Consider the following 19,905-nt stretch of genomic DNA (forward strand, 5'->3'; position numbering starts at 1 on the left):
CTGAGGGCTTTCCTGACGGCTGCTATTTCTGCCCCTGCTTCTCTGAGTGAAGGGTCTACTCTTGTGTTTCCCACACAGAGAGTGTGGGAACTGCTCCCAAAGGCCATCCTGGGAAGAGGTATTTTCATCCAGAGTCTGGTGTTCTGTACCAAGATCCCACCTTATTCAGTAGGACTCTGTTTCTCCATGGAACCACATAGTAAGACTTTTAAAAATTGTATGTAGGGTCTAACTCGCTCAATACATGGGGGAAACAGTCGCCCAGAGGAGTGAGTGGCTCGCCCAAGGTCACGGCAAATTTGAGCTGAGCTGAGACTAGAACAAGTCTTGTATCTGCCCTGGCAGCCATGGCAGTAATAAACATTTATTGAGCATGGCTGTGGGCAAGGCGCTCTGGCCTGACATCATAAAAGGCTGTGGTGAGATACGGCGCCTTCCCTTAGAGACTTAGGATCCAGAGTCTAGACGGCAGGATGGCACAGAACACAAATACCCAGGGCAGGGCAGCACATGAATCAGTGCTAGGAACAGGTTCTACCTGTGCTCCGAGCACAGAAGGTTGGCGCTGGGCAGGGCCGTTGTTGTGGAAAGAGCTCAGGACCAGATTGTCTGGCGTGCCATGAGTGGTCTGTGTGGCTCCGGAAAGGGCATCCCAGCCCCGGGCCCCCGTGTTGCCTGCCCGAAGTGGAGTCAGACAAGGGGCTGCTCTCCGGGGGGCCCTGCTGGCTCTCAAAGCCGCCCTCCAGGTGGCCTCCCCGTCCATATTAAACTCCTCAGGGCAGGGGGGATTAAAAGGCTGATCAATTCTTGGGGCACCAGGGCAGCTCGGTCGGTTCAGCGGCAGACTCTTGGTTTTGGCTCAGGTCATGATCTCAGGGTCGTGATGTCAGGGTCTTGAGATGGAGCCCCCCCCCCACCCCGTCGCTCTGGCTCCAAGCTCAGCATGAAGTGTGCTTGTCCTTCTCCCTCCCCATGCGGTCTCTCTCTCTCTCTCTCTCTCTCTCTCTCAAATAAATAAGTAAAATAAAAAAAAAAAAAGTTGATCAATTCTTGAACTTTCTAAGGTCATTAGGAAGTTTTCCTCCCAGAGAGGGAGGCCTGGGAGGCACTTACTGTCATGGAACCCCAGGACCCTGGGAGTCTGGGGGTGGGGGGTGGGATTGCAGCATCAAGTCGTTGCAAAGCCCCTCGGAGACTCAGCCTTCCGTCCTGAGACAGAGCCTGGCAGGCCTCCCCGAAGCTGAGCTTGGGAAGCAGAGCCCCTTCGAGGTCGGGGTTCAAACGAGCCTCAGGTCTGATCTGTATTCCTTCCTGAATCCACACGCAGAAGCTACGGGGGCCCCCACCGTCCTGCGGTGGAGACAGGCGGCCGGAAACCCCGACCCCGAGTCGGGAGAACACGGGCAGGAGCGCAGGGGCCACCTCAGGAGGCCTAGGATGATGCAACCGCGCGAGTTGCAGGCTCCGGCTCCTGCAGGCGGCCACGTGGGCTGGGGCTGGGGCCCTGGGGTCCCCTTCCGCCCACACCTCAAGCGGGGTCTCGGAGAGAAGGGGAAACGGAGAGGAAAGCGGGCGTCCTGAAACGAATAAACTAGTACAGGGAAACAGGAAGTAGGGAAGCCTGGGGGCCGAAGGGGGGAGGAGGGGGAGTGAGGGGCCCGGCAGGCCTGGGGGGGGGGGGGGGGGGGGGGGGGGGAGCCCGGCGGGCGTGGCTGGGAGGGGAGTGGGCCCGGAGCTGCCGGTGACAGATGGGTGGACACAAAGAGCAGAGCTGCGGGGAAGACAGATGGATGGGGGAGGGAGGAGGGGAGGCTGGAGGGGCAGTGGTTGGAGGCCTTAATGAGATTGGGGCTGGGCTGGGGCTGCGGAGAGGTGAGCGGAGAGGAGAGAAGAAAGCCGAGGCCGCCCGGGAGGACAAAGGCAGCGAGGCCCGGGCCCGGGGCGGGAGAGGGCCCGGCCGGCCGCTGGAGAGGGGGGCTTGCAGCCGGGCTGGCAGCGAAGGGGGTGACAGATTGCGTAGTTCACCAGAGTGGAGACCCGCTGTCACCTTCTAGAGGCACCGAGAGGGGAGACGGAGAAAGACCGACTGACAGAGCCAGCGTGGGAGCAGACACGGCGGTGGAGGAAGGGCCAAGGCTTCCCAGCCACACCGAGGCCCCGGCCCAGGCTCCTCCTGCCGGCCCTGCTCCCGTGAGCCAGGGCGCGAACCAGTCTCTCCCCGCATAACAGCCCAGCCCGGGGCCACTCCCGGGGAAAGGGTCAGGCGGCGTGGCACCGCGAGGGTTAATGCCGTCTGCTCTCCCTGCCAGCCGCTCGCCTGGTTGGGTCCCCAGGGCTCCCCACATATGTCACCCCCTCTCCTGCCAAACCCACTGCCTCCCAGCTCCTCCAGGCCTCCCCCCACCCTTAAGGACTAGGCCCCGGCCCCCTGTGTCCTCCCCACACTCCAACCTCCCACCCCAGCAATGCACCTTGAAGGCTGTGTAGACATGAAAACATGGTGACAACCCGAGAAAGTGAACACCTATAACACACAAGCTAATGACAACAAGCCATAGGGCCATGCTTATCCCCCTTCCTGCCCTCCCTGCGGCAGAGACCCTCACACAGCTTGGGGGGGGGGGTCTCCTGCCCCCTCAGGCTGGGGCTGCGGGCAGCCTGGGCTGACCCCAGAGTTCTCCCTGCTCCCTCAACTATAATGCCTCAAATACAGGCATGCATGAAGGTCTTGCCACCTTCAAATCGCCGTGCACAAAAGTCAGGGCGTGGGGTGAGCGCTCGGCTTCGCGCTCCCCCACGCATTGTGTGACAAGCGCCCTATGAGGAAGGCAGCATGATCCCCATTTCACAGAGGACAAAACAGCCTCAGTCAAGATTAATGACCTGGCCAAGGTCACCGGGACTTGGTCCACGGGCTCCCGGTTCAGTGGAATTACTCATTCTTTCTGATACGCCATGCTTTTGGCTCCTCTTTATCACAGGCTTGTGTTCTTGGCTACTCCCCTGAAGAACAAAAATTGAATCCCTGAGTGAAGACTGGGGCCGGGGGGGGGGGGGGGGCCCAGAGTCCAGGGTCCTGGGTGAAAGATGCAGAGGAGGAGGAGGCCCTAGTGCAGCCTCTCAGCCCCCTGACGATCAAACCCCAGTTTGTGGGGACAGCTGGGGCTGGGTACAACAAGGATGGCATCAGAGGCCTGAATTCTCGGAGCCAAACAGCCCACAAGGAGAGAAGCTGAGGACAGGGACCCTGCTCCTCCCTGCCTTCCCCACCCCACCCCCAGCATGGGGTGCTTCTGCTTCTGGGTTCTCTCTAGGTTCGGCTTCTGTTTCCCTCGAACTTCTCCCCTTGTGCGATCCGGGCCTCCCCGCTTCAGTCACAGTCCCTCATCCCTAGAGTTCTGTGAATCTGGTCTCCCCATCCCTGGCTCCCTGCCTCCTCCCCGTCTGTGTCTCCACCCTGTCTTGGGGCCTCCCCCAGGGCTCTCGAGTACCACGCAGTATCACCCCAGAATTCCCGTGTATCTTCGAGTCTGTGTGTCTCCCCCCCCCGCCCCCCCATCTTGTATCTCTGAGTCTCCGCAGAGCCTCCCCATCCTGGCAGCATCTCTCTGTGTCTCTCATCTCTCTGTCCCCCGCACGTCCGTCTCCCCGCGCCTGCCCCGTATCTGTTACCCACTGACAGTGTGCTCGCTGGCCCCACATCTCCGCCTGTCTCCCCTTCCTCTTCAGCCCCCGTTGGTGGGCATCTCTCCTCTCCCCACGGCACTCTCTCCTGGGTCTCTCTGTCTCCCAGTTTCTTGGACAGGGTGGAGGGCAGGAGGGTGGGGGAGGTAGCATTGCTGTTGCTGGGGGCTCATTAGGTGGAGATTGGTTTTTAATCAGCACCATGGCAATGATGATGCAAGAACTAAGATGCCACCTGATCCCCTGCCCCCCAGCCCCCCTCCTCAAGCCTCCTTTCCCCTCCAGCTCAGCCCATCTGCTGGCGCCCGGGCACCTGTCTGGGCCTGCCCAGGTGGGAGTTGGCACCTCCCAGACCTGGGGGTGAGGAGGGGTGGAGGAGCTTGGGGAGGGATTATAGGACTCCCCTTAGGGAATGCCTCACCCTGGAGAAAGCCCAGAAAAAGGTCGATCTGGCACCGGGGAAATGGCAAATGCCTCCAACAACCTGCAGGTGGGGTGTGCTCCTCCTAAGGTCTGGGCCCTTTATGCAATAGCTCAATCTCCATGGCAACCTAAGAAGCAGCTACAATGAACCCCATTTTACAGAAAAGGACAGTTGAGGCTCAAGAGGTTAAGTGACTTGTCCGAGGTCACACAGCTGCCCGGGCTTTCTTCACCGTAGCACCCTGTCTCTGCAGGGCTCCCGGCCACGGTTCATTCTGGATACGCGCAAAGGTTCCATGAAGATACCCAGCCGCTGGCTGGAGGAGAGGACTAGACACAGAAACCCAGCCCACATCCTCTCTGTGCTTCCCTTGGTCCCGGCCCCTGCCACCCTGCACGCACGCACACACACACGCTGGCGCGCACTCAGACACACATGCACATGCACACGCACACTGGGGCTGGAGGCAGCTGAGCTGCCCGTGTGAACTTAATCAATGCCTGTTTGCATGTACTTCTGTATCTGGTTTTCTCACTGCTCATTTGCTGCCCCGGCACGCTCCCAGCCGCCCAGGCTGCCCTGCCTTCTCCCACGTCCTTCCTCCGCCTTCAGCCCTTCCTTTCCTCCCAAGGGCCCCTAATTCCCAGTGGGTCAGCCTAGAGAAACTCCTCGTGGGCTCTGTGTCAGGAGTCTGACCCCGCTCCTCCTGGTGATGAGGGAGATGGGAGGACGAGGGCTGGAATAGAGGCTGTGGGGTGACCGGGTCCCAGGGTGACGAGGGGCAGAGGCCTGGACAAGAGCCACAGACAGCCCGCCACGGGGGCCGCTCGGCCGCGGCTTCATGAAGGACGAGAGCTTGGGGACGGCAAGGACTCTGGGGCCCTCTTCCGAGTTTTAGCGCTGTCCACTTGCACTTTTCTAGATTTCCCTGTTAGTACCTCGGAGAGCCTTCTTCCCAGGAGAAAGGACACGGGGGAAGGGGCCGTCAAAGTCACACCGGGACTCGGAATAGGACCATGGCACTTAAACCTGGAATGCTGGGGGCCGCTGTCCCTGCCGCCCCTGGTGTGGAAGACTGAGGGGTTCATCTGTGGTCCTGCCCTGGCCCTCGCCCCAGCCCCACCCCTTCCCCCGGCTCTCCATTTCTTGCTTATGAAATATGCATGGAGAACAGATGTCCCTGCTCCCCTACTCCCTGCCCCCCCCCAGGGCCAGCCCCCACCCCCAGCTCCCGGGAGGTGGGGTGGGGGGGTGTTCCCAGTTCCCTCTGCCAATGGCTGCCTGGCCTGGCTGTTTAATATTGATGAGGGGGGGGCCTGGGCCAGCCAATGGAGAGCTGGGGGTGTGCGTGCGTATCTCCATGTATATATATATATATACACACAGGGCTGGGCCAGCTCAGGTGTGTATGTGTCTGTGGGGGGGTGTGTGTATGTGTGTGCGTGCGAGCCGCTGGCCCGCCGTACCTCCCCAAGCCCCCCCCCTCCAGCTGGGCCCTATATCCTCACCATGTGCACCCCTCTCGTCCGCCCTGGAGCCTGGGCAGCCACGCCACACTGCTGTCCCCGAGGGCTCTAGAGAGCTGGTCCCTAACTTTGCAGACGGATGAGCTCTGAGCAGCCAGAGGAGACTGGGGCTGTCAGCGCGGCCCCCTGTCCTGCCAGCGTGGATCCCCTCACAGGGTCTTCCTAGGTAAAGGGAGAACCGTGGGCTGGGGAGGGGTGGGTGTGTCCCTTGCACTCTGGCTCGGGTCCCCTCCCCGAGCCTCCCTCTAGATCCTCTCTCCTGTGTCCCTGCCCTTCCCTCTTCCCCATTCCTCCCCTTGGACTCTTTGTGCCTGTCTGTTCTCCATCGGGTGGAGCATGGCAGAAGTGGGGCTGGAGGTCCCCCCGCCCCATGCTTGGGATTGCTGTTCTCCCTCATCCTTGGAGCCTGGAACTTTGGGACCAGAAGTGGATTGGGGGTGAGGACTGCACGGGTAAATAGAAGCTGCTGCCAGGACTGGAGCTGGGGTGGACGGCGGGGCCCGGTGGAGGTGGGACAGGGGTCAGATTGGGAGCACATGGAGGGGAGGGGAGGGGAGGGGAGGGGAGGGTATGGCAGAGCCGTCAGGGGTGAAGGAACACGGACACGGGGCAGAGGGACGGCGGGCTGATAGATGGGCTCGGAGGAACGTGCAGCTGAACTCCTGAAGCCCAGGGGTGGGAACCTGGTCCTGCAAGGTGCCGACTTCGGGGCCTCCCACGCTGTTGCCACCCCTCTTGTTCCTCCGGAGTCCGGAATGTGGAGCGTGTTCTGAATTTCAGCACTGACCACCTTCTGTTTTGTGTGATGGTTGTGCGTGTGTGTCTGTTAGATGTGGACACCCTTGCACCCGCCACCCCCCAGCAATTAGTAACTATCTGTCAACCACCTCTGAGCCTGCCTCCTCTGCAGTGGGGTGGGGCAAGGTGGGGGGGGGTCGTGACCCCTGGGAGGAGGGCCCTCAGGCAGGAGAACCAGGCTGGTGAGGAAGGGACGGAGCCTCGGTGGTTCTGTTTCGGGCGGTTCGGTCCCGCTGAGCTCCCAGGGAGCGGGCCCCTCTTCCCCCTAACACTCCTCCGAAGCCAAGCCTTTCCCAGACCTTTCCTTGCTGCCTCACCCTGACCTCCTCTGGTCCCGGGGACAAACCACCCTTAGCCAAGCCCCATAATGGTGTCCCCAAGAAGCTGTCCACGTCCCTTCCCCTGCAGGCCACATCTGAGCAGATGGGCGGTTGGGGGAGGACCCCGAGTGGGAAACCCATGATGATCCCTGTCCCTCTTCTTCTTTGTGGAGCCACCAAAAGCACCAGGGAATGGCGCCCCGCGGCTGAGGGTGTTGGGGATAGAGCTAGAGGAAGGCCCTGGCCCTGAGGAGGGTCATCACGGCCAGAAGAGATACCATGCCCTGACTCTAGTGGACGGGGTGGTAGGATCAGGTGTCTGCGGTGGTCGTGTTGCGGGGGTGGGGGGCCAGCAGGGACTGAGCCGGGGCAGCTGTGCCGAGCTCCATATGTCCCAGCCCAGTCTGCAATGGGCAACCCGCGTGTGCACCCCCTCCCCCCCAAGAGAGGCAGCAAGGCTGGAGCGGGGCCCTGAGAGGGAGGAAAGGGCAGGGCCAGGGCTTGCGGCTGTCCCGTCACAACTGGGGAAGGTTTGGAGGCACGGCCAACCTCTCTTGAAGCTGTGACTGCAGTCTTGCTCAGCTTTCTTTTTCTTTCTTTGTATTATTACAAGATATTTTTATTATGGTTAAAAAAACACAAACATAAAATTTACCATTTTAAGCATACGGTTCAGTAGCGCTAAGTATATTCACACAGTGATGCAACAGATCTGCAGAACTTTTTCCTCTTTCAAATCTGAAACTCTACACCCTTTGAACAACACTTCCCCTTTCCCCCCACTTCCCCCAACTGCCATTGTACTTTGTTTCTCTAAAGTTGACCGCTTAGATCCCTCATATAAGTGGGATCATACAATATGGGTCTTTTTGTGACAGGCTTGTATTTCATTTATGTGTAATGTCCTCAAGTTTCGTCTATGCTGCAGCACGTGGTAAGATTTCCTTCCTTTTTAAGGCTGAATAATATTCCATCGACTGTATGTGCCAGATCTTTATCCAGCCATCTGTCGATGGACGTCTGGCTTGTGTCCATATCTTCTTTGAACATGGAAGTGCAGATATCTCTTTGAGGTCCTGATTTCCATTTTGGGGGGATACCACCCAGAAGTGGGATGGCTAGATCATCTGGTCGTTCTATTTTTAAATTTGGGGGGACCTCCATTAGGCTTTCCATAGTGACTGCACCATTTTGCAATCCCACCAACACACCAACATGGCACAAGGGACACCACATCCTCACCAACACCTGTTATTTGGTGTTGTTTTTGTTTTGACAGTGGCCATCCTCACGGGGGGCGGGGTGAGGTTTTAGCTCATTGTGGTTTTGATTTGCTTTTCTCTGATGATGAGTGATGGGGGGCATCTTTTCATGCCTGCTGGCCATCTGTGTATCATCCTTGGAGAAATGTCTGTTCAAGTTCTTGGCCCATTTTTTAATTGAGGGATCCGATGTTTTGTTGTTGCGGGGGTTCTGTATAATATTCTGGATATTCACCCCTCATCAGATATATGATTCGCCTGTATCTTCTCCCGCGGCTTGCCTTTTCACTCTTCTGATTGTGGTCTTTGGCTTACAAAAGTTTCCAAGTTCGACTAGTCCCGTTTGTCCCTTTTTGCTTTGTTGCCTTCCTTTTGGCCTCATATCCAAGAAATCACTGACCGCCAAGTCCGGCGTCCTGAAGACTTCCCTTGTGTTCTCTTCTAGGAGCTGTCTAGTTTTAGGTCTTTAATCCTGCGGCTGGGTTACGTCCCGCCCCCCTCCTCCTTTCCTGATGCTCCGTCTTTCCTGCTACTCCCTCCTGTCCGCCTGTCCGCCTGCCTGTCTCTCCCAGACCGCCACCCCTCCCCATGTTTCTGCTGTTCTCCCCCCCCCATAGCACCTCCCTGCTCCCAACGCATCTCCGACCTTCCTCTTGCCCTCCCCATCTCCGAGCTGTCCCCTAATTCCTCCCTCCGCCCCAATCAATTTCTTCTTCTCTCCTCCAGGCTCAGCACTGGAACCCTGACCATGGGACCTTGAAGTGGCTCTGACCTCCTCAGCTCAGTGGCAGACCCCACTCCCCCAGGCCCTTCCTGCCCCTCCCACCAACAGCTTGCCGGCTCCCAGAGGGAGGGGTGGGGAGGAGATCCTGATCTCGCAGGGCACGGGGCTTCCATCATGATGCTCAACTCAGACACGGTGGAGCTGGACATACCTCCCACCCACTCGGAGACCGAGTCAGGCTTCAGCGACTGCGGGGGCGGGGCGGGCCCCGACGGGGCTGGGCCTGGGGGTCCCGGAGGGGGCCAGGCCCGGGGCCTGGAGCCCGGAGAGCCCGGCCGGAAAGACCTGCAGCACCTGAGCCGGGAGGAGCGGCGGCGCCGGCGCCGGGCCACGGCCAAGTACCGCACGGCCCACGCCACGCGAGAGCGAATCCGCGTGGAAGCCTTCAACCTGGCCTTCGCCGAGCTGCGCAAGCTGCTGCCCACGCTGCCCCCCGACAAGAAGCTGTCCAAGATCGAGATCCTGCGCCTGGCCATCTGCTACATCTCCTACCTGAACCACGTGCTGGACGTCTGACGGGGCCTGCCTCCGGCCTCGCGGGAGTCCCCCGGCCCCTCTCCCCCGCCCCTGCACCCCCGCACGGAGTCGCGCAGGCCCCGGGGCGCAGGCAGGCTGCCCTCCGCAGGTGCTTGCTGGCTGGCGGCTATAGCGGGAGCCCCACCTCCTCTTACCGACCCCGCACCCCCGCCCCGGGCGAATCTCATGTGCCTCCCACCGTTTGTGGTTGGGGCCCAGCTGGTCAGAAATGTTTGCCTGGGTGGTCGGTGTACAGTTCTTGTGGGGGTTCCTAAGCGGCCCCCCTAGCTCTCTCAAGGGCTGCTGCCTCTTCTACCCCCAAGACCAAATTTTCGGAGACCCCAGATCCTGTCTGTCTCCCATCCTGTTTCCAGCGTCTCCTGCCCCCCCCCCCGGGGGGGAGGGGGCATCGTCAGGGGAAAGGGGAAGCCTGGGCTCCGAGTGCAAGGGGGGCTTCTTCTCAGACATCTCGGCCCAGCACCGGTGGCCCGAGGGCCAGGCGCGGCCAGGCACGGGGCTCCCGAGACAGCTCCTGCCAGGGGAGTCCTAGCAGCGGGAATCCGGGAAAAACGCTACCTGTTTTCTCTTGTTCCTGAGGCTCAGCACAGACGGACCTCGATCTTACTTGGTAGTGAGTGCCTTGCCCTCTCTAAGCTCCCTGCCCCCTCCCACCCAGCATCCCAATTTTCTCCCTCTCTGTGTGCAGCTGTTGAAAGGGTAATCGATCTAGATCCTGGAGGAGGGGATGATGGCCCCAGACCCAGCCCAGAGAATCAGCAGAGGGCCCAGGCAGTGGGTGAGCCAGATCGCACATCTGCTTCCTCCATCCCAGCCCACTGGGAAAATGTGCAAAACCCACCCGCCTTCCTCCCTCAGATGCAGCGGGGAGGCTCTATTCCTACCCTCTGGGAATGCTCAGCTCTCTTGGACCTAGGGCCAGTTCATTATAGATAGATTTTTTTCTCCTTCCTTAAGCTTGGCTTCAGCAAGGGAAGACAACAGCCACCCCGCTCCCGACTCCCAGGCTCTCTGCACTTCCCCCCACATGTTGCTTAGCCCCCTCTGCTGACGGCAGCCCAGGGTCAGCAGTGGAATGAAGGGCCAGAGGGCAGGTGCAGAAGTGAGCTCACGGCCCTTCCCATGCTCCCTCCTCCCCGACACCAGACTCCGCGCTCTACAAGGATATTATTTATTTACGTATTTATTTATTTATTCATCTATTTATTTACTTATTTATTTATAAATATTACTATTTATTGCCTAGTTGTGCACTTTGGGGTAGAGCGAGGGGGCTCCTGGCAGTCCTAGCTGGGTCTCTCTTGCTTCCTCCCCGGTTACTCCTTTCCCTTTCTTACTCCTTCTGCAAGCTCCAGGTGTGTGGGGAGATCCTCCCTGCTCACCATACCCATATCCCTTCCTTAGATCCATCTGTCCGGACACCCAGTCCTCTGGGATGGTGCCCTTCCCCCAGCTCCAGGGCTCCTGGACCCTTCCATAGCTCTCTCCACCCCCAGACAGTCGCACCCCAGTCCTGCCTGCCTCTTTTCTCTCTCTAGCCCTCTCCCATGACCTCGCACTTCTTCCTAATAGCCCCAACAGCGGGCCCCCCGGGGTCTGTGTCCTGTGTCCTGTGTGTGATCCCCTCCCATTGCGTTTCTGATTTCATACGAAAAGAAAAATTAAAGTGACCTCGTTCTAGCACCAGGTATGGCTGTGGATCATTCGGTTGGGTTGAGAAGCTGGCCTAGGCATGGAGGGTCCTAGGCTTTGAAGGCTCTTCTGATGGGGCTATGAGAGCTCAGTGTGGTGGGTACCCAAAGAGAGAGAGGGAGGGGCACAGAGTAAAGAGGCACAGGGAAAGGTATAACACACCGGTCCCAGACCTGCCCACCGAGAGTCCCAGGTACCTCCATCTTGGTGTTCATTGAGCGACACTTTCTGACCCCTCTGGCATTGTGCTTCTGCTCTGCTCTCTCTGGGCCTGAGGAAGAGCTTGAGTTCCCAGGGGAACACAAGTAACACATGTGTCTGTAGGTCCATGCTGCTGGGAAAAGCCATGACATACAGTCTGTCTCTCCTCATTGTTGTCTCTGAGCTGGGTCAGTATTCATTGCAGTTTGTTCTTGGCCCACTTTATGTTCCGCAACCTGAGGATATGGGGGAGAACATAATGGACAACCTGGGACTCAGGAAAGGGAAAGGGATAAAAAGGAGCTCTGAAAGAATATCCAAGGACTCCTGGAAGAGACCCTACAGTCAATTTATAGATGAGGACACTAAAGCCCAGAGATGAGGGGGTCTTTGCCCAAGGTCACACAGCTAGTCGGGGGGCAGAAGTAAAGTTCAAACCTAGGTCCTTTACATCCTGTAATGCCAACACCCCACTTCCCTGAAATGACCCAGCCTGCCAGGTGAGACTCTGTGGGCCTCATATTTTAACAAGAACCCCAGTAAACCAGAGAGTATTCAGTTTTGTGGCCAAGAAGGCAAAAGGTCTGGAGACAACTTTGCAGAAGGAATAGCTGAAAAACTGAGGCTATGTGTCTTCACAAGAGCAAGCTCGGGGGGCGATATGGTCCTTAGCTTCAAATACTGAGAGAAGAAACAAAAACAAGACACGCTGCGCGGCCCGGGGGAAGCAGAACCAGGACCAGTAGGGGGAAGTTACAGGCAACAGATTTTAACTCTAAGGAAAACCTTTCAACACCTGGAGCTGTCCAGCAACGGAAGTGCCTGCCTCGAGGAGGAGGAATCCGAATAGATGGGCTGGAGCATGGACCACAGACAGAAACCAGCGAGTCCATTCCTGCCTCCCTGGAACACTGGCTAGGTAAACTCAAAGATCCTTTCCAAGCTGGAGGCCCTCTGGGAAGTCTGCAGGCAAGCAATGGGAGGGAAATGCTGAGACATGTCTGGACTCTGAAGGTGCTGTTTTCATCCCTGACATCAGCGGCAAGAGGGGTTCAAGTTAGACAGGGAGAAACCCACACACATCTTCCCTTCCCCATCTGCGTTAGAGGAAATGTGCTCTGCCCAGAGCCTGGCAGGAGGGAGGGCTGCACAGAGACCAGGGAGAACCTGAGGACTATAGGGCTGGAGCTGGAAGGGAGCATGGCCGTCACCGGATCCAACACCTTTGTTCTGAAGGCAGGTAAGCCACCGTCCACAAAGGGCATGTGACTCACCCACGTTGGTGGACTGGGGTTAGAACCGTGTCCTCCATTCCTGACCCTGGAGCTCGGTGCCTTCCCCTGCACGGCAGCCCTGGCCCTCGGAGCTCCCTGCCTCCCCCCTTGTCACTTTGCCCTGCTGGAAAGCAGAAGGGGTTACTGGGCCCCTCTGCTCAGGGATCCCTCAGGGCCTGGGGGTGGGGAGGGGGGGCCAGCCGCAGCTGTTCTGCTAGCTCCAAATTTCTTCAGATAATCAATTGGCCTCGGCTGCCGCTCTGCACCGCAGGACCAGGACTGGAGAAGCTGGAGGTGGGGAGGAGGAGGGGAGGGGGCAGGGGGCAGGGCGCTGGGAGAGGGGACTGTCTGGGAGACCCAAGTCCCCAGGCTGAGGACTGAGGGAAAGTGGGAGCTCGGAGCTAACACCAAGGGAGGGAGGGACAGAATGTCAGGAGAGGAGGCATCTGGGGCTCTCATTCTATGTCCTCCAAAGCCCACCAGGTGGGCCAGCGGGCTGGGCGACCGGCTGGGGGGGGGCACCCGGCAGGAGTGGGACTTGAGCACCTCACCCCCCCTTTCCTCCTCCAACCCCTTCTCACCCCTGCCAGCCCCTTCCAACTGTCCATGCCCCTTTCTCAGCACAGCCCACCCCTGGTGGCAGAGCCCCCAGCAGGCCCCAGGGGCTTGAGAGTGGAGGGGAAGCTCTTAGCCACTCCTCCCGCCTTCACACACACACACACACACACACACACACACACACACACACTCATGCACACACACACACATACACTCTGTGTAGGCTGCCAGGCATATGGCCCCTTTGTGCCACACAATGGAGGCCCTGCCATGCCCCTTTCCAGGCTGGGCACGGGGCTTCCTCTCCCTCCTCTCGCTCACCTCCCTTCCTTCTCCATCCCCCACGCAGGGTCTGCCTGTGCCTCCTCTTCTGCCTCTAGCTGGACCTCCCCTCCCTCCATCTTTCTGCCTCTTGTTTGCTCACTTGCTTGCGTCCTTTCCTAAGCCCCCGAAGTCTGGGCGAAGCCTGTGTAGAGAAGAAAGAAGTGGACAGAAGGCCACAGCCCTCGAAGGCTGGTTCGGGGAGAGAAGAAGGAAGCAAGTGGAGCGGGAGTGGGGGAGAAGGGAGGCAGTTTTGGGATGGAGGGGACAGAGAGCCCGCGGCTGGCAGCCAGAGGACCTGAGTCCAAGCTCCATATTCACCTTCACTCGTGGCGCCGTAACAAGCAAACCACACGCGCTCCCTGGGTCTCAGGATCAAGACCTGCCTCATAGTGGTGTTCTGAGCATGAAATGAGATCATGCCGGCAGTGCTCAGCATGATGAATGCCCGCTAAATGGCACAGTGAGGAGCAGTTAGTAGCAGGGCCAACCCATACTGTTGTACAGTCTGTGCACTGTACAAGGTGCCAGGCCAAGGCAGTGAAGGGGCCTGACATCTAACCAGAGCCACTGGTCATGCCAGTGGTGCCAGTGAGGGTGCAGCATCCCCCGAGAGGGGGCCCTGGAGCCAACCCCTCGTGTGGGTTCCCAGGCATGAACTTACAGGGGTCCAACCGAAAACTCAGAGTCCTGACAACCTGGGAAACCAAGACAGAGTGGAAGGGGACGAGAGGCTATGGGGAGCCCCGAAAGGGAGGTCCCTTACCTCCGTCTTCCCTGGAAAGTGGGGAAAAGCTGAACTATGAGATCTGCTACACCCATCAGGGAGGCCCTGCAGCTGAGAAGGGGTGGGGAGCTTAGAAGCAGGAGAGGAGGGAGAGCCTGGGAGGGTCGGTGGGTAGAGATGAGAACGCGGTGTGGGTGGAAGGACCTCTGGCTCTCGGTCCTCCTCCCGGGTCCGCACTTAAGCAAGGGTCGCGGAGCCGCTCTGATGATCGCTTGTTGAACACTGCCCCCTGCCGGCGCCCGGCGGAGCCGACTCACTTCCCTCTCGGGCGGGAGCCGCCACCAAACTGGGAGAGGTCCCTCCAGAGGGGGACAAAAGGTGAGGGAGATGTGGTGGGAGCTGCAATCCAGAATTCTGTTCTTGTCAGAGTTTCTGGAAGGTGCATGGGGGGGGTTTGCTGACTGGGGATGACTACGGTCTAGAACTCGTGGGTGTTTCATTTATGTACGTTAATGCTGTATCATTTCCAGATGGATTGTTTTCCTGCCTGTGTCCGTTTCATTTGCTGTGTGTCCGTGTGTGTGTGTCCGTGTGTGTGTCCGTGTGTGTGTGTGTGTGTCCGTGTGTGTGTCCGTGTGTGTGTCCGTGTGTGTGTGTGTGTCCGTGTGTGTGTGTCCGTGTGTATGTCCGTGTGTCCGTGTGTGTGTGTGTGTGTGTGTGTATTCTGTCTCTGGGGTGCTCGCCTGCTTCTGTGCCGCTGTCCAGGAGAACATATGTGTGCTTGTTTCTGTGTCCTTTTTTATGTGGGAGTCTGAGTGCTGGCTTTCACGTATGGGGGAGCGCTAGAAGCGGCTTCATTTTCTCTCCTTCCCCCCCACTGTACACCTCTCCCTTCCACCAGCCACATGGCCACCTGCAGGTGACAGTCTTTTGGTGGCTCTTGCCTCATTTGGACCAAGCTCAGAGCCTCGCTCCGGCTTTATGCGGGATTCTTAAGCCTCCTAAGTGGGGCCTCGGGCTTGACGCCCAAGTGGCTGGAGATGACTGGGGTGGCCCTGAACCCAGAGCCACCTACCTCCCTCTCGTCCTTACTGGCATGGAACCTCCCGCCTTCTCCTTTTATTACCTTGTGGCTAACTTCCTTCATGAGTCAATCCCCTTTTATTCAATGCACTATACATTTACTAATAGCCAGGGTGGGCCAGACACCGTTCTAGGTGCTGAAATACCAGGCTGTCCCACAGGGAGGGCGTGTAGGGAGACAGACGTGTAAACACACCAACCCCCTGAGAGTGGAAAGCACATGCAAGGACTGCAGTCCCGCCAAGGAGAAGGATGGGCTCAGAGGCCGTGCTGGTGAGGGAGGGAGCAGGCTTTGAAAACAGCGGGGGTTGGCCGGGTCTGCGTAGGTGCTTGCAGACAATTCTGTGATGGGCTGCCAGGAACCCCCTTCACAAATCTCCTCCTTCTCTGGACAGGGGCACTCACTTCCCAAGCTGCAGCGGAGTCCCTCCTCAGGAGCTGCCTCTGGAGGAAGACAGCTGCCTTGTGTGAGGTCGTGCTCCCTCCCTAGGGCAGTCTGCGTGCAAGGACTGGTTGTGGGGTTACAGAGTCCCTGTGCCCGGCAGCCAAGAAGGGCCGGCTCTGCTTGAGACCCCCCCCCCCCGCCCCGTGATGCCCAGAGCATCGCATTTCAGCTCCCCCCTCTGCTCCCTGCAGCCTCTCTTACACCTCACAGGTGTTCCCAAGAGCGCACCTGAGAGGGCTCTCCTGCCTGAGAATCCGTTTCCCAGAGAACCCCAGCGAAGCCCTGATATTCCAAGTAGGAAGCACTGTAAGTACAAGGCCCAGAACAAGAGGTACGCTAAGCAGTGTGGTTTGTTGGGATATAAAACGCAAGGGGCTAGTGGGACACAAGAGTGGAGGAGAGCGTCCTGGAGAGGTAAGCTGGGGTGGGTCAGGAGAGGTCCTGGGTGTCATGCTCCCTATGTGGCCGCGTAGCAGAGGGAACGGCCGTTCCCTAGTAGGGCAGATACACACCATCAAATGGACATTGTGGACACGTCACTGTAGGAGTAGTTGTGGAGAGAGACGAGCTAGGGCTCAGATCTGTGCGGGAACAGTTTTAGGAAGCTATGGCAAGTTCATAGGCAAGGTCATAGGCAAGGCTAGGGCAAGGTCAGCCAGGGCAGACAAGAGTCTGTATTGAAGCAGTGGCAGAGGGAGTGGAGAAGAGAAGACAGACTGGGGAAAGCTATTTAAACTAGATTCAGTAGGGCTGGGCGATGGGTTAAACACAGTGGGCTAGAGATGGGCCCCCAGGGGTCCGGCATGGGAGCCTGGATGGACAGAGGTGCTCCCTTCCAAAATAGACCACAGAGGAGGAGAGACGTGCAGGGAACTGTGGGGGCATGGTGGCCATAGTGGGGACATTCCAGGGAGAGTGGGACAAACGCATGGAGGAGCTTTCCGTGGTGTAGTCCGGAAGGAAGTTGCTCTGGGTTTTCGTCGAACAGCTGGACCTTTTTACTAGGACGTCTCCCAGAAATCTGCGACTCCGTAACCCCAAACAGGCCTCCCTCTCCTCTCCTCTCTCAACCCCACCTTTCCCTGGGTGTTCCTCACATGAATAAATGGCACCCTCCGCAGTCAGTTGCCCTGGCTGTCACGCTTCTGTCCCTCCCCTGCCATCGCCGATCCATCATCCTCTGTCCATCCTAACTTTTTTTTTTAAGATTTTATTTATTTATTTGAGAGAGAGAATGAGAGAGAGCGAGCACATGAGAGGAGGGAGGGTAAGAGGGAGAAGCAGACTCCCCGCTGAGCAGGGAGCCCGATGTGGGACTCGATCCCGGGACTCCAGGATCATGACCTGAGCCGAAGGCAGTCGCTTAACCAACTGAGCCACCCAGGCGCCCTATCCATCCTAACTTCTAATCATGTCTCTGAGCTGTTTCTCTATTTCCACCAGTCTACCCCCACTTTCCTGCACTGGCCTCCTTGCCTCTTGGCTTCCTCCCCTTAAATCTGCCCTCCAGACTGCCATCAGAGTGGCCCACCCAAAAGGCAAATCTAATCGGAACAGGTTTATACTCAAATTCTTTTAATGGCTCCCCATTATTTCTCAAATAAAATCCAAATTCCTCAACATGGCATGGAAGTCCTTTCAGGGTGCAGCTCCTGCTAGTCTGTCGGCCCCACCTTCTCACTTTGTGCTCTAACGAGTCCGAGTCCCAAACTCTCTGGCACACTCCATATGGTTCCTCCTCCTACTTCACCTATGTAAGTACTAATCATCCTTCAACACAATGCAGACGTCTTCTCCTCCGGGACACCTCCTGACGTGGTGTGCCTTCCTATAGCCCCAAGTTCGGCACCTCCTGTGCCCCTTAGCTTTCCATGCATATCTCTGTGATTGCCCTCCCCATATTGAGTTCTATTGAAATCATCTATGAACTCTCATGTGGGTTTTAGTGTGACGTGAGGTTGAATTACTTGAAATCTCTCTGAGCATCTGTTTCCTCATCAGAGATAGCATGTAAAGCCCTTACCCCAATGCTAGTGCATAACAATGTTCAATAAATGGTGGTTATATTAGGAAATTATTGTTTTTATTACCTTCCTCTTCAATTTGCTGAGCTGTCCTCCCAACATCCACCTGTTGCCGTTTTATTTTTATTTTTAAAAATTTTTTAAAAGATTTTATTTTTAAGTAATCTCTACACCCGACGTGAGGCTGGAACTCACAACTCGAAGATCAAGAGTCACACGCTGTACCGGCTAAGCTTGCCAGGCGCCCCACCACCTGTTACCGTTTTACCTTGAGAATAGGTATTTGTTCATATATTCTAGTCCGTTTGACATTTCAGATGGGTTTCTCATAAGTTATTTCCCTCCAGAAGCTTTGTCTTATCTTTTCACTTCACTGGAAACCACAGGATTTCTTATTCTATCTCTCTATCTATTCATCTATCGATCTATCATCTGTCGATCTATTTTGAGATGGAGAGAGAGCGAGCCCCGGATTTCTCATTTTGAAAAAGTGTTTCAAAAAGTACCAAAGTAAGATATGCCTATCATAACAAATTCAAATAATACTAAATTACACAGAGTTAAAGGGTGGGCACCCTGAGTGGCTCAGTCAGTTAAGCATCTAACCCTTTGTAGGGTTATTTTTGTAACGTTATCCTAGGAATGGAACCAGATTAGAGACTATACATATATTCAGTTTATTAGACACTTCTAAAATGTGCTACAGAAACTATTAGTTTAGACTACAGCAGCAGCCCAGGATTATCCTGTTTCCTACCACCTCATGAGCACTTGACACTCACCAACTTCTAAATTTTGCTGCTGATGTAGTTGTAGCGATAGGTATTTGTTTCCTGTTTGGTCTGATTTTGGGGGAATTTTCCAACTGATTGTATGATCTCTAGCATTATAGCATTGTAGGATCTGTAGGATTATGGATAGTGAGTCTTTTGCCATGCAGACATTTTTATTTGGTCAAATTTATAATCTTTTCTTCTATGGCTTCTGTATTTTGGGCCTTGGACTTCCCTGCTTCAAGATCATAAAAGAAAGAAAGAAAAAGAAGAAAAAACTCCATGGCTTTTGTCAACCAAGTGGAGAGTCTATAAAGCAACCAAAAGCATGCATTTGGGGTCTTAGGGATTGTAATTCCCAAGGCACAAAGCTGGGAGTTGACCGAAATTGTAATCGTGCTCCTAATTTTGAGAGGGGAGTGCAGGCTTATAAAGACAAAAGCCAGAAAACTTGTTTTGAAATAATTATGACTGGTGCTGCAGAGATGAAACTACCTAATGCATGAATGGCTGTTCAGCCAACAGGTGTTGCATTATCTCCATCTCTGTCAGAAGGAGAAGGGTGTGCTCCAGGAGGTGGTCCAAGTGCAAATGACAAGTTGCAATTGACCAAAACCAAGAGTTTATGATGCTCCAAGAATTGAGACAGGAGAAGCCACAGGCCCTGCTTTCTCAGTATCTTCCTTACCTTTGAATGACTCTTAGCAATGCTTACTTCACTTAGGAATCTTCTTTCACACTGTCCTCTAATACTTAAAGTATTATTATTGCTTTGGTGGTAATGTTGTTTACCTTAAATAAGATAAGAATCCAAGTTTATTTTCCCCAAATAGTTACCCAGTTATCCTAATACCATTTATGGAACAGTCTGTCTTTTCTTTATTGAAAGAACAATTTTCTTTCATTTGCAACATAGTTATATATTATTTCTTTTTCTTTCTTTTCTTTTTTTAGTTTTGAGAGTTCTTTATATAATCTAATACAAGTTCTTTATGCAATATGCAATATGCAAATATTTCCCCCAGTCTGTGACTTGTCTTTTCACTTCTTAAAAGTGTCTTTTGAAAACAGAAGTTCTCAATTTTGGTAAAGTCAAATTTATCATTTTATATTTTGTGAAAATTAATAAAGGGAAACTTTATTAGAGTGGAATCCAGAGGCTAGAAGGGGGAGCCATATTACTCAATGTCAAATGCTGGAAGAATTGACAATTACAGATCCCAGCAGAAGAATCATCAATGGGAAAGAATTATCAATGACAGGTCCCAACAGGAAAAGATGTACATTGAATCTTCTACAAGAAATCAGCCATCCCTGCAACTCAGCCAATGTGTGACCCTCATCACCCTCAACTCTTTCTTTCCTTCCACAGACTTTGATTCAAAACCATCTCTCCCAACTTCCCTCTTCTCTCTCTCTCTCTCTCTCTCTCTCTTTTTAAGATTTTATTCATTTATTCATGAGAGACGGGGGCG

General features: G+C 55.8%; 1 protein-coding gene across 1 annotated transcript; it reads left to right on the forward strand.

The window, feature by feature from the left end:
- The first annotated feature begins 8,906 nt into the window (after window positions 1-8,906).
- On the forward strand, window positions 8,907-9,314 carry NHLH1 (nescient helix-loop-helix 1). Its single transcript, XM_025860609.1, has one exon. It carries the CDS (start codon window positions 8,913-8,915, stop codon window positions 9,312-9,314), a length of 402 nt encoding a protein of 133 aa, XP_025716394.1. The 5' UTR covers window positions 8,907-8,912.
- The last annotated feature ends 10,591 nt before the right edge of the window (window positions 9,315-19,905 follow it).

This window comes from Callorhinus ursinus, unplaced genomic scaffold (assembly GCF_003265705.2).
Source record: "Callorhinus ursinus isolate GAN/ISIS: 27379988/994484 unplaced genomic scaffold, GSC_fseal_2.0 scaffold88, whole genome shotgun sequence".
NCBI classification, from domain to species: Eukaryota; Metazoa; Chordata; class Mammalia; order Carnivora; family Otariidae; genus Callorhinus; species Callorhinus ursinus.